General features: G+C 38.8%; 1 protein-coding gene across 1 annotated transcript in view; it reads right to left on the bottom strand.

The window, feature by feature from the left end:
- Window positions 1-7,575: 7,575 nt before the first annotated feature.
- Window positions 7,576-14,368, bottom strand: part of LOC126817353 (orexin receptor type 2) — an 81,347-nt gene continuing 74,554 nt past the window's right edge. The window contains exons 4-5 of the mRNA XM_050544240.2: window positions 10,924-11,048; window positions 7,576-9,481 (exon numbers count right to left, since the gene is read on the bottom strand). Of these exons, the coding sequence (XP_050400197.1) occupies window positions 9,318-9,481; window positions 10,924-11,048 (289 nt within the window). The 3' untranslated portion in view covers window positions 7,576-9,317. The remainder of the gene's footprint in view (window positions 9,482-10,923; window positions 11,049-14,368) is intronic.

The raw sequence follows: 14,368 nt of genomic DNA, 5'->3' as shown, positions 1-14,368 counted from the left end.
CACATCTTCCTCGTTCTCAAATAAGTAAATGGCTGATATGACAGGCCGTTTGAGTTCTGCCGAATGTTTGGTGTTGTTCTTAGTGTTTAACGTCCGCTTCCACCGAAGGTGATATCGCAGACAAGTTTTCTTATTTTCATTAACTTAGCGCACGCGCAGGTGTCTTTCCTGTGGGAGGAAACCGGGGTACCCGGAGTAAACCCAAGAGGTTGAGAAGGCGCCCCTATCTCCAAGTCACATACGCTCACAACAGGGATCGAATCCCAGCCACAAGCCAGAGGTGACCTGCCAGCTAGAGGTCGAAGCGCGACACTCTAGACCACTAGGCCATCTCAACCCCCCTTTGCCGAATGCTGTCCCCCCACTCGCTTTTATCGTGCCCACACCCTAATTGGTTTGCGTCATAGACTGACCACAGACCTAGATTCGAAATATGGAATAGACATACCCCATACCTTGCACTCTGTTAGAGACGTTTTACTAAATTTGGTCAAGACACATTCTATGAAGATGGCACATGACAATTGTATTCATTAACCTTTAGTTCAATTCATGTATCATAAAAACCCAGATTTTTCTTGTTTCAGGCGACATTTTGCTTGTTTATAAATCTACAAATAAAAATTGCTCACGACAAGTTACATTTAACGAATAGGAAAGTGTTTGGCCTACCTTTTCAATTTGAGCCTAGTCCGATAGGTCTGACCTGTAAAAATTCCTTTAACATTTTAATCCTTTACGTGGTCTAATGATTTTTTTTTTAAAAAAAAAAACGTTTCTGTTGGGTACAGCATCCAAGACCCCTGATTGATGTCCATAGAGCCAATTATTTTTTTTAAACATATTTTTAATCTGTATTTATATCTTTACAGTGTTATTGAACTCAGGGCGTTGTTGGCTCAGTAAAACGTTGGCTCGTTAATCTGGAGGTCCCGTGTTTGTTTCTGATGTTGGCCAATCTGTATTGATATCTTTACAGTGTTATTGAACTCAGGGCGTTGTTGGATCAGTAAGACGCTGGCTCGCTAATCTGGAGGTCCCGTGTTTGTTTCTGATGTTGGCCAACAACGTCCCCGAGATTTTCCCACGTGGTTTCCCTTGTCAGTAGAGCATGTCGGAGGGCGTGGCAAGCACAGGAGTCTGGTCGTTCGGGTGGGTAGAAAAGCCAAGGTCCCACGTAAACGTAAACTAACCCATGGAAGTTAGAATTCAAAATTCCCCCATGGCACACTGTATGGCGTTTACCTCTCTTCATTATCGCAGTCGGTGTACAGCAGTAGGACGCTAAACCCCATTTCATTTCATGTTTTAACTCCGTACCAGGACAGGGCGTTGTTGTTGTCTTTAACTATCGGCTTCAATAGAGTTGTTGAATGGGATCACATTCAGTGCGATAAATCTCTGATTATCGGATTTAAATAAAAAAAGTCGATCCATGCATTGGCCGAGATAGTTCATCCAGATTTTCCGGCGTGGTTCCTCTTTGTCAGTGATACAAGACGTAGGGTCTGACATGAAAAAGCTGTCTAGTCGTTCGGATGGGACGAAAAACCGAGGTCCCGTGTACACATTGGCGTGCACGTAAAAGATCCCTTGACAGTTGGAATTCGATATGAGAGTAGGACGTAGTACCGCTGTCCTCATAGCACACTGTATGGCGCATGTCCGTCTTCATTAACCTAGTAGGAGCAGAACAGTAGGGCGTTAAACCTCATTTAATTTCATTTAATTTAAATCAAAAATTTATTATCGGTAAACCAATACACCCCCCCCCCCCCCAAAAAAAAAAATAAATAAATAAAATAAAATATCTAGCTGCATTCGATTGTCCCAGGTCGAGCCACAAAATCAACACATTCAGGTTGAATTATTTCAATGGCATTTAGTAATTGAACTGGAATATGCAGGTCACAATTCTATAAATATAATTACTGCTTATTACTGAGCGACGTTTCTACTAGGCTTCTCTAGTCATTATCAAATTACTGATTATTATTGAGCGACGTTTCCACTAGGCTTCTCTAGTCATTATCAAATTACTGCTTATTACTGAGCGACGTTTCCACTAGGATTCTCTAGTCATTATCAAATTACTGCTTATTACTGAGCGACGTTTCCACTAGGATTCTCTAGTCATTATCAAATTACTGCTTATTACTGAGCGACGTTTCGACTAGGCTTCTCTAGTCATTATCAAATTACTGCTAATTACTAAGTGACGTTTCATCTAGGCTTCTCCAGTCATTATTAAATTACTGCTTATTATTGAGCGACGTTTCCACTAGGCTTCTCCAGTCATTATCAAATTACTGCTTATTACTGAGCGACGCTTCGCCTAGGCTTCTCTAGTCATTATCAAATTACTGCTTATTACTGAGCGACGTTGCGACTAGGCCTTTCTAGAGAAACCTATTCGAAACGTCGCTCAGTAATATACAGTAACTGTATTCCATAGAATTGTGACTTGTTTACATTCAGGTTCGTTGATAGGAGATTCACGCATTTTGAGACCTTATATTTTATTTTATTTCTTTGTGTTATTCTGTTTATAGGTGGATTCACAGTTTTCGAACTATGTGAATGGTTCAACTTTCCAACCGTATAATGTAATTATATAATACTATAGGGGTTATTTTAGTTCTAGGAAAGGTGCTCTGTTTAATCTATTGAAGTGGTTAAACAAATGGGTGACAACAGGAAATAGGCTAAGAAGGTATTTTGCAAGATTCAAGTTTCTTAAACTAACTCACAGACATTTTCTGCCACCATCAATTGCTGAAATTAGATTATCTATCGCCCAGGCATCTGGTGTACAGATTAGGACAATTAAATAGAATAATGTTGATGTAAAACGGTGCCCATACGAAATTGTCCCGCCCTAATAGCTGACGCGTCTATATTTCTATATAAGAAAGAGCGAGGTTAAATTTCCCTTATTTATACATCATCGGGCGTTCCTAGCCGTACGACTAGCCGCCTCGGCTTAGAGGCCAGGGTACCGACATCATGTAGTGTTCGTAGAAGAAATAGAGACAATACATAGTGTTTCAGCCGTTAGGTCGGAGTTCTAGGCTTCTTAAACACAGACTGGAGATATTATAATTACTCCTAATGTTGTAGTTTCCTGTATTTGATATAAAAACATAGTTAATCTACAAAGTGTTTCAGAGCCAATTGATCATTGGAAATAGTTTATACACAACGTGAAGTCCAGAATCAATTCATCTATAAAAAACACCATAGCGCCACAATTAAATGAAGTTGTCGATCATGGAGCTGTGCCGTTGCTGCTAATGACGGTAATAACCAGTTGCTGACAGTCATAATGGCTCTTAACATGAGCGTCGCATTATCGCCAAGTATGAATTTATTGATTAAAGTAAATAAGATATAAGTTTGGTATAGTATTTTACACAAGCGGTGATCTTAAGTGAAATGAAATGGGGTTTAACGTCCAACTATTCTGGTCCAACTGGGCGAATGAAGACGGTGGGGGGGGGGATCTTAAAGGTGGACGTGATAATCAGCTGGGTATAGCGACAGATGGACGATGTCACGATATGGTTGGGCGCTCTAAAGTTACGTATCCCATTTGAGCAGTGTTGGCCATTATTTCCAACGACTCAATATTTTGAACTGAACTTTTCAGACAGACAAGATGACAATGTTGCTGTCCACCATTATTACATGATAGAGCTGGTTAAACACATTCTAAATGTAAGTTTAACACCGAGATTTTTGCGTAACGAAGGTTTGAAGAAACGGGAAGTGACGCAAAAAAGAAAAAAACCCGAGTTATTCGGTTAGATCTATTTCTTAAGGCTACCCTAAACCTAACCCTGGACCTAGCCCTAACCCTTACGTAAACCCTAATCCACAATCTCGTCAACAATCACATGTCCTAACCTTATTTACATCTCAACGACCTTGACAAAACCTGGAGTTGACCTTAAGGAATATATCTAGCCCGAGTTATCCTTAAAGGCTAAAGTAGAGAGCGATAACAGATACAAAGTCGAGTTTCAGCTCACTGATAATTCTTCTGAAGACAAAATGTTGTTATGTGAGACCGTGAGATGATATCTGTCATAAAAAGAATTAGTCAGAAGATAACGGAAACAAGTCCGTACATTCTCTGTTCTATCCCATATGCAATATTGGTGCACACAAAATCTGTCTTTTTATCAGGTGATGTCTTAATAATTTAGCATTTCGTTTGCGTATCTACACGAACTTTATTTCTGATACCCAGTGAAACTGGCACTGTTCCTTTAAAAATAGGGTCTGCTGCTTCTTGACAGACCTGGCGTTTCAAGGCGGATTGTACGCTTACCTAATAAAACTGATTAGTAACCAGTTAAAGATACCTTCCCATGAATACCTTTCCATGCGATGGACTTAAACATATTCAAACGAATTTACATATCACAAGTATGCTTTGAATGTCTCCCAAACAGGGGAGCCGCTGGGGCTAAGCGAGAAAGACGCTGGGCAGAGCTGGTGCCATTACATTGGAAATGTAATTAATTACATTACCATTACTTTTTGAAAGTAATCATTAGAATTACTTTCTCATTTTTAGCAATGTAATTAATTACCATTACCCATTACATTGAAAGTAATTTATTACCATTAACCATTACTTTACCCCCCCCCCCCCCATCCATCTAGAGGTGCCTGGTTCGCTGAGACAGATCCTCGGATTTTTCCGGCGTGGTGTACCATTGTCATTGGTTCAGAACGGAGGATGGGACGAAAAGCCAAGATCTCGCATACCCATTGATGTCTGCGAAAACGAGCCCTTGACAATTCGAATTCGAAATTAGAGTAGGCCTACACTGTGGGCCTATGGCGCATACCAGTCTCATTAGATCAGTAGGCACAAAACAGCAGGATGTTAAACCCCATTTGACTTTATTTAGCCCTCAAGCATGTTATCCGGAAGATAATTAACTCCAATCTGTTTCACAGAGATTTTTTAATATCTCTGTTACAGATGACTGTTTCGACACGTGACGTCACATCACGCGGCGTCCATCATTGGCTCAATAGCGCGTGCATTGTTTACATAAGACGTCACGGATTCGGGCTAAATAGTGAATTTTACTTATTTTAATACCCATTTACACTAAATAGGAAATGATTTTTACCTACAAACAATTCAAACGACTTTATTTATTTTTCTAATAAATGAAAAAAATGTTTCAGAATTTAGTTTGTCGAAAGAAAAAAGTTAATATTTTGTAGTCATTAAGTCATCCTTATCAGTGATTGTAGTGGCCAATCGAATATTCACTGCGGATCAGTGTGAATTAACTCATGTCGCAAGAATCTAATTTAAGTCGGCCTAGTTAGTCCCGAAATGACCTAGTTTGTGTCGAGTTGACGTTAACACCCCCTTTCTCTCTCTCTCTCCCTCTCCACATATACCCGATTTGCATAACTAATCCGATAAGTGGGAAATTTTTTTTAAAGGAGCTAAGTCTCTAACTCAATATCATCCAAAATCTTCAACATTTAAACACGAATTATTTGTCAATTTAAATCAACATTGATGCTGTGATCTTACCGGAAAAGGGTGGGCTTCTGATATCCAATATTTAAGACAAAATACATATTTTACCATTGGTACACGAATCGTGTACCATTATGCGTTTCAGCCCCAGTTCTAGCAAGAGACTAGAGGAACAAGGCTAGACATATTGCACCAAACCAAACGGCTTATGTAGACTGGAATAACCAGACGCTAGGAATTTGCACTCGATTGAGACTGCTGGCTTATTTCACGGAACATAACTGATTTGAAATTAGAGTAAAAACGGGAACGATTGAATGTAAATCAGTTTATATACATTCATATTACGGTATTATATGAGTTGCGACCCACTTGTGTCAATTTCTAGGTCCCAAATATTAGCGATTTAGCTCCTTTAAGTGTCAAACTGTAATTATATAATATCATCCTTCCAAATAGAAATCACCAAAAAATCGCGTAAAATGGTTGATTTTAACTCTAATAATTTTCGCCTGACAAGTAACCCCTAATGTATAAAACTTTAATTGGACGATATCAGCTGTATTTTACAGAGCTCATCCCTTCAGACCGAATACAACAAAAAACACATTGCCTTCATTATTGAAATTCAAAGATTGCTATACACAAAGGTATTGAAACAACTGACTGATATATTTGTAAGGAATACTAATAAGAATGCGACATCCCTGTCCGTTCGCTCTATATTGTTTTTATACACTAAACAATTTATGCAGTTTGTGGAAGCAATTTGTATTCTCTATCACCCTTATTTAGCTTGAATATGCCTGGGGGGATTTGGATGGCCGAATGGTTAGCGCGTGCGAGATGTATCATAAGGTCCGACATTGAGTTAACTGGCGTGGTTTCGATTCCCGGGTTGTACGTGACAAGGAGTAGGTTCGCCTATCCATCCCAGTAGGTTTTCTCCGGGTTCTCCGGTTTCCTCCCACTGCTAGAGACCTCTAAGCGAATTATTGATATAAAAATGAACCTAGTTTGTGTCGAGTGGACGTTAAACCCCACTTCTCTCTCTATCTCCCTTATTTACCTTAAATATGACGTCATTTCAAGTATGGACATTTATATAACGAGGGTGAGCGCTCTCTGTGTGAATCAAGAATCGAGAATGAAGTCATCTCCGCCATTTTGGAAATATGACGGTTTTCTCCGGGTCCTCTGTTTCCTCCCACTGCTTAAGACCCCTAAGCGCTAGCAAATTGTAACATATGTTGGTCCCGAAATGACATAGATTGTGTCTAGTTAAACCCCCCTCTCTCTCTCTCACTCGCTCTCTCTCTCTCTCTCTCTCTTCGGTTCCACTCTTGCTCACCAAGATAAAAGGTACTAGGTGCGATCACGTTGTTGGTCGAGAACGTTCCTAGGGAATTTCAAGCCCGACTCTCCTTGTTAGTGGTGCAGGAAACCGCGTCAGATGGAATGAAAAAAAAACGAGTTCGCGCACATATATGTTTGTGTGCGCGTAAAAGAGTTCCTGAGAGTTGACATGCTGCACAATCTGGCTAATGAAGAAGGACCTCTCTCTCTCTCCCTCTTGCTCTCTCTCTCCCCCTCTCTCCCTTTCTCTCTCTCCCTCTTTCTTTCTCCCTCTTTCTCTCTCTCTTGCTCTCTCTCTCCCCCTCTCTCTCTCTCTCCCCCTCTCTCTCTCTCTCTCTCTCTTCCTTTCTCTCTCTATCTTCCTCTCTCTCTTTCTTTCTCTCTCTATCTTCCTCTCTCTCTCCCCCCTCTCCAACTCTCTCTCTCCCTTTCTCTCTCTTCTCTTCTCTCTCTCTCTCGCTCTCTCTCTCTCTCCCTTTCTCTGAGAGTTGACATGCTGCATAATCTGGCTAAAGAGGAATGACACGCGCCTCTCTCTCTCTCCCCCCCCTCTCTCTCCCTCTCCACCCATGGCTCCCACTCACCGTCTGATATTTCTGCATTTAACAGTTGGCGCAAAGAACTCCCAGAAACACTTTTTAATCATCAACATAGAAAATGAAAATCTAATGAGTAATAACATTTATCAACATGAATGAATATATATATATATATATATATATATCATGGTTAACAATAAATATAAAGACATCATCTCTTTTATTAATTCATAAATAGACAGAATATGTGAGGTGCTCCCACAAAACCGGGCTCTTGGTCATTTTTATAAAAATAGAGCTGGCAGCATATTTGAATAGTCGACAGCCTAAGATTTCCAAATATGCAATTCTTTTTAAATTTGTCGTATCATCTGGAGTTGAGTTTGGCTCATTCACAGCAACAAGAAGGCATACAGTTTATGCTTTTCTGCCCGTAGTACAAAATGAAGTTGTGCGACTGGTTTTGTGGGAGTGGGTCACATATAACCATAAACAACAGAAAAATAAAACGTCTATAGGCTATCTTACAGTCATATTATAAACATAGTGTAATAGCTTCGTCGTATCTGGGGGGTTTGGGTAGGAGAATGGTTAGCACGTACGCGTTAAATCATAAGGTCTATCATTGAGTCAGCAAGTGTGGTTTCGATTCCCCGGTTGTACGTGACAAGGAGTAGAGTCGCCTGTCCAACCTCGTGGATTTTCTCCGGGTCCTCCGGTTTCCTGCCACTGCTAAAGACCCCAAACGCGCAAGCGAATTATTGAAATAAAATTGAACCATGTATTTGTCCCGCAATAACCTAGTTTGTGTCGAGTGGACGTTAAACCCCATTTCAGGCGTACACAAAAATATTCTAAAAACGTTTCCACGAAAATGTCAGATTTCTAGCTTGAAATATTTACACACAAAAATAATTTACTAGAAATTACAAATTATATACATACATGTACATAGATGTTTGTTGTACCGCAAAATAAACAACACGATAAGTCGCATGCCTTTCCAAATAAGGTCTGTCTCCAGTAAGAGCCGGGATAAAACTACAAGGTTCGGGTCAACACCTATAAAACAGTAATAACCAAAACGGCCCCTAATTATATGGTGGAAATGTTTAATGTTTACACTAATCTTCGTCCCTCACTTTCAGCGCCAGGTAGGCGAGTTTTCATTTTCCATAAGGGGTGCCAAACTTTGGAATGAATTACCCAGAGACATCAGAGAGTGTACTCAACTACCTCTGTTTAAATCTGAACTAAAGACTCGTCTGTTTAGAGAATCATATAAATAGAATTATACGTGTAACATTGTGTAAATATGGCTGTACTACGCTTAGACATAACAATTGTTATAATTAATGTAGCGCTTTAAAAATGAAATTATAATATTAGTAATAATAATACATGCAAATGGGAAAATTAATTTAAAATCGTGTTTTAAATCCAAAAATCTACACTAGTCGGCTTCTATTGATGAGCATCAGAATAAAACTAGACCTATTTTACAGCTATGACGGGTTTCAAATTATAGTATCAGTTAAAACCTAGGCCTGTGTTGCAGATATGACGGGTTTCAAATCACAATATCAGTTTAAAACTAGGTCTGTGATGCAACTATCGCGGGTTTCACATCACATTACCAATTTATAATGAATGAAGTCCATTATATTCAACAGGCCAGGCAAATTTAATTCCACGTTTACCTTTACATAAGATCATCTTAAGTCAAACACGACAAAAAATATCGTAATTGCGAGTTCATTTTAAAGATAATGTCCAAATGGCGCAATTCCTTTAGCAAATTCTGTTATCTACACATATATCCCAGCACAGCGATCAGCTATAGTGTCAATGACGTAATTCAAGCTATAGAGTCAATGACGTAATGCAAGCACTGTTCATGGCGTAATTCAAACACTGTCCATCTGGTCTAATGATTGGTTATTTATAGTTTCTTCCATCTCCGCGGTAACGCCGTGGTATTTACTAGTAACAAACGTACCGCCAGTATAATATCGCGAACGACTGGCTGACTTGCAGGAAAAGACACATTTGAACTCTGCTCGGAACTTCACTGAAAATATAAATATATAATTACATACTATAACTACTACCATTAAATTTGGCGGGCTGTTGAGTTTTCTTTGTATAGGCCTACCGTGATATATAGCTCAGTAATCCCTGCGTCAAACAGAATCTCCCCATTATCCCATTATACACTGTAACCCGGGTATCATTTAATCTTGTGGATCTAGCACTAATTTCTTTTACATTCGCTTAATATCAAATCTTAGTTTAAAAATTCACAAAATTTATTTAATATCACCAAAATCATCTAATTTGTATTTGTGTCTAGTTTAAAACTTACAAATATTTTATTTCCTGACTATACTGTTCAAAAATTAATCATTTTATATCAATAATCAATTGGGTTGTTTATTTTTTAACAGTGATCGAGAAATTAAACTCTTGTAAATTGGACACCCATTATTAAAACTGAATGGTCAGCTTTAAACTGGACACAAGTACAAATCAGATGATTTTAAATGATTTTTATGAATTTTTAAACAAAGATTTGATATTGAATGGATGTTAAAGAAATTAGTGCTAGATCCACAATGATACCTGGATTACAGTAATATAGGATTAATTGTAATAATACTCCACTTCCTGTAAATGTTCCAATTCATGGCACAACTGTTGTTAATCAAGGCAATCTCCTCCGAACATGGTCACCAATTATTATGCGCAGCGAAAATCCGGATTGTGATATTAGGCTTGAATAAAAATAAAGAGCTAGCCATTCTTTATTTTATGACAAAACGGCGAAAATATCCACCGAGAACTGGTTTTCCCCTTTCCTGTTAGCCAGACAAGGAAAATCGTTTAGCCGTACGGAAACGCCGCGGGCCGGACAATGGTTTCATCGTACCACACTGCATGACGTATCTTCATCTTCGTTATACGGGTGGGTGCTTTTACCGTAAGACGTTTAACACCTATTTCATTTCATTTACGCCAAGAACTGTCATCACCATGGGAATTACATTTAATACACGTATATGTTATTTACATGCAATACAACAATAGAATGCATGTCGTCTTTCCATCACATCCGTATAATTCTGAGAATTCACTCGGTTTTTGTCATGCAAACAATCATCTTGCCATCAACATCTGCATTATAGACAACTATCTGCATCAGGGATCGAAAAACGCCATTATGGCACCAAAATCACAATTTGAAATAAATAAAAAAGGATTGACTTCTTTTATGATGATTTTATCCCCTAAAGCGATACTAAAATGAAGTTATAAAGTAATGGATTTCTAAAGGATAAAAGATAAAGTTGGCAATGCGGGTTGTTTGTAGATAAACCCATCTAATAAAGATGATAGGTTGTATGGCCCCATGACAATAACCATTCACCTAGAGCAATAATGTAAAGGGGTTCCGCATTAATACAAGTGATATATGGCGATAGTACTTTTAATATGACAATAAAGAATACTCACTACTCATGAAATTATAGATAACGGGATTAATAGCACTGTTGAAATAACACAGCCAGTGAGCTATTAGGTACATCATGGGTATTATAGGAGAGTTGTTGCCCATTAGACTCAGCCATCCAGTTGACCTGAAATAGAGAAGTATATTAATGATGCCCATAACTCATACAAACAACATGTCGGATCGTTACGTGCTACGTATCTCAAGAATTTCCATGGTGAACCCCATGCCTTCTTTTGAGCAAGAGGTTGCCACATGTTGTTTCATCTACGGTTGAAAGCGTTCAATCCACTGAACTTTTGGAAAAATGCTATAACCGGTTAAACCGACGAGAGAGAGAGAGAGAGAGAGAGAGAGAGAGAGCGAGTGTTTAACGTCCACTCAACACAAACTAGGTCATTTCGGGACTAACATATGCTCAATTTTAGTTCAACAATTCGCTTGCGCGTAGAGGGTCTTTAGCAGTTGGAGGAAACCGGAGAAAACACACAAAGTTGGACAGGCAACCCTACTTCTTGTCACGTACAACCGGGGAATCGAAACCACGCCAGTTGACTCAATGACAGACCTTATGACACAGCGCGCACATGCTAACCATTCGGTCATCCACCTCAGCTAAACCGACAAGAATTAACATTAGAGTGATTGGTGAAATCAATAGCGTACTTTGGTCAGATCAAGCCATTACACATTAAAGCAGGGGCTCATTTATCCAGCTCATCTCTAAATTGCGTATTAAAGGACAATATTGGTGTCAGTCATTATCACATATGTGATAGAATTGGTCAAACACGTTCCAAATATAATTTTAACACAGAGATCATTGCTACGATAGATGCGTAACTGACTGAAGTGACGAGTGATAAGTGAAGGAATTATTAGTGAGCAGAAATTCGCCCGTGTATCTGATATCACTCTCCACTTCAGTCAGTAATATAGAGGGATAACTCGTGTTTTCATTTTCTTTTACGTTCGTCACTTCCGATTGTTGAAATTATATTTGGAACGTGTTTAACGAGTTCTATCACACATGTGATAATGACTGACACCAATATTGTCCTTTAAATGATACAATAAATCATACAGACATAGAAATGAACTTGTTTATAATGTAGCCATTCACACATGAGTATTGATATGAAATATTATAAGAGGTTTTATCTGATTTGTTATTATCCCATTTATTACAACTATTGACTTATTCACCGATTTCTGTTCTCCCAAATTATCTGATGCCTCGTTTACTTATATGGGTAGCTAACAGACAGCAATCTTTATAAATAATCCATTTGTCTATACCGAGTGCCCGAATCCCCTGTCTAATTGCTTCATTTTCAAGAGTATTACCTCTATGGGTCACGCCAGATAGCAATCTTAATAAATTTGCAAGAGAATTAGTTCTGTTTTACAGATAACAGGTCAATTATGTATTCTTTATACAATACTCCGTGAACCTAACCCAGTTTATTTTCCCTCTTGTCATTGTTGCAATCTGGCACGGAATACAGTTTATCACCCAATAATACATTCTACAGTAGATATCTATTGAGATACATAAACTTAATTGGTCAATCAAAAAGGAACTACTTTTTTTGTTTTCAAAGAACAGTTCATTTTTTTTTAATTAAAAGTAACTTCTTTCTTATTTAATTGGCATTGATGGAAACACACGGTCAGTATAAAAGACTTTGCAATGGTTGAGTTGCTGTCAACTTTTACTTTATCGACTTGTGTCAATATTTTTTGATATCAAAAAAGATTCGTAGGAGATTCTCTATGTAGTCGTTGGGCTGGTACGGAAAACTAAGGGCTCGGTACACGTTGTCGTACACGTAAAAGATCCCTTAGCATTTGGAATTCTATGAATAGTAGAAGGGAATGCTGCTCTCCGGGGTATACATTTCGTGATCAGCCCTGTACAGGATTTCAACTCGCATGTGTTACGAAATGTCGTTATTTAATAACAGTGCAGTAGTTATATTGTGTTTTGATATTCTTATATTTCAACTGTCAAGGCCTCTTTTACACGTTAGCCTACATGTATACGGTGGTCCTCCTCCGCTACAGGAGTGTTGGATGTCCAAATGGTTATCGCGTGCTAATACCATAATACCAAACCCCACGATAAATAAATAATAAAAATAAAATAAATAGATATTCCGACCGACCCGCCGACATGAATTATTTATCTAGGTCTAATAGCAATTATAAGCATCTTAATAATTGATCATTTTAATTGCGGGTCGGGGTGGCTAATTGGGTAAGACGCTGGCTCTCTGGCCGGGAGGTCGTGTGTTCGATCCCTGCATTGGCCGAGAAAGTTCATTGGGATTTTCCCACGTAGTTTTTTCTTGTCAGTGGTACAGGACAGATGGTCTGACAAGGACAGTTGTCTAGTCGTTCGGGTGGGACGAAAAACCGAGGTCCCGTGTATACATCGGCATGCACGTAAAAGATCCCTTGGCAGCTTAAATTCGTTATAAGAGTAGGCGATAGTGCCGCTGCCCGGGCAAAAATTCACCCATAGCACACTGAATGACGTATGCCCGTCTACATTAGCCCAGTCGGAGCAGAACAGTAGTACGTTAAACCCCATTTCATTTCATTTTCAGTGTGGTTACAAATCGTCATTGCTTTGCTTCTCACAGAAAAATAAATAATACAATTATCGAGGAGAAGAAGTCTTGAGGTGTTCGAGATTTCGCTATAATTGATACAATTTATTCCCCGTTTAAGTGGAACCGCTTCCTGTTTTTGCCAATTTGTAATACAGGCGATGTTACTAGAGTGATGTCATTTAAAAAAAAACCCAGCTAGCTATAGAAAAAATAAAATGACATATCCGTCTTGATTTATACAATCGGTAGAACTTAATGTAATGGAAAGGAATTTAATGTCTCGTCATTATGTATAACATAATTAAGGTTTGCGGCCATATAGGAGTCTAAAATAACATGAATATTATGATATCTGCCGGACCTTAAAAGCTGTCTGTTAGGATACAATGGGTTTTTTTTTTTTTGGGGGGGGGGTGCAAATTTGATTTGAAATTGCGATTTATATTTCACAATCAGGATGTTTTTCAGATGCATCGTAAATAAAATATCATCTAGATTCAAGGTCGGTTGCGGGGTTGGATGGCCGAATAGTTAGCACGTGCGCATTGCATCATAATAAGGTGGTTTCGATTTCCCGGTTGTACGTAACAAGGAGTAGGGTCGTCTGTCCAAACTCCTGGGTTTCTCCGGCTCTTCGGGTTTCCTCCCACTGCTAAAGAACCCGGCGCGCAAGCGAATTGTTGAAATAAAATTGAACCGTGTGTTAGTCCCGAAATGACCTAGTTTGTGTCGAGTAGACGTTAAACCCCATTTCTCCCTCTCTCTCTCTCTCTAGGACCGTTGCCGATCCATAAAATATTTTAGACGCACTTTTCAATTCTTGTTTACG

Source organism: Patella vulgata, chromosome 4 (assembly GCF_932274485.2).
Source record: "Patella vulgata chromosome 4, xgPatVulg1.2, whole genome shotgun sequence".
Taxonomy (NCBI): Eukaryota; Metazoa; Mollusca; class Gastropoda; family Patellidae; genus Patella; species Patella vulgata.
Note: the sequence above shows the minus strand (reverse complement) of the source record. Positions and strands in the feature narration are given on the sequence as shown.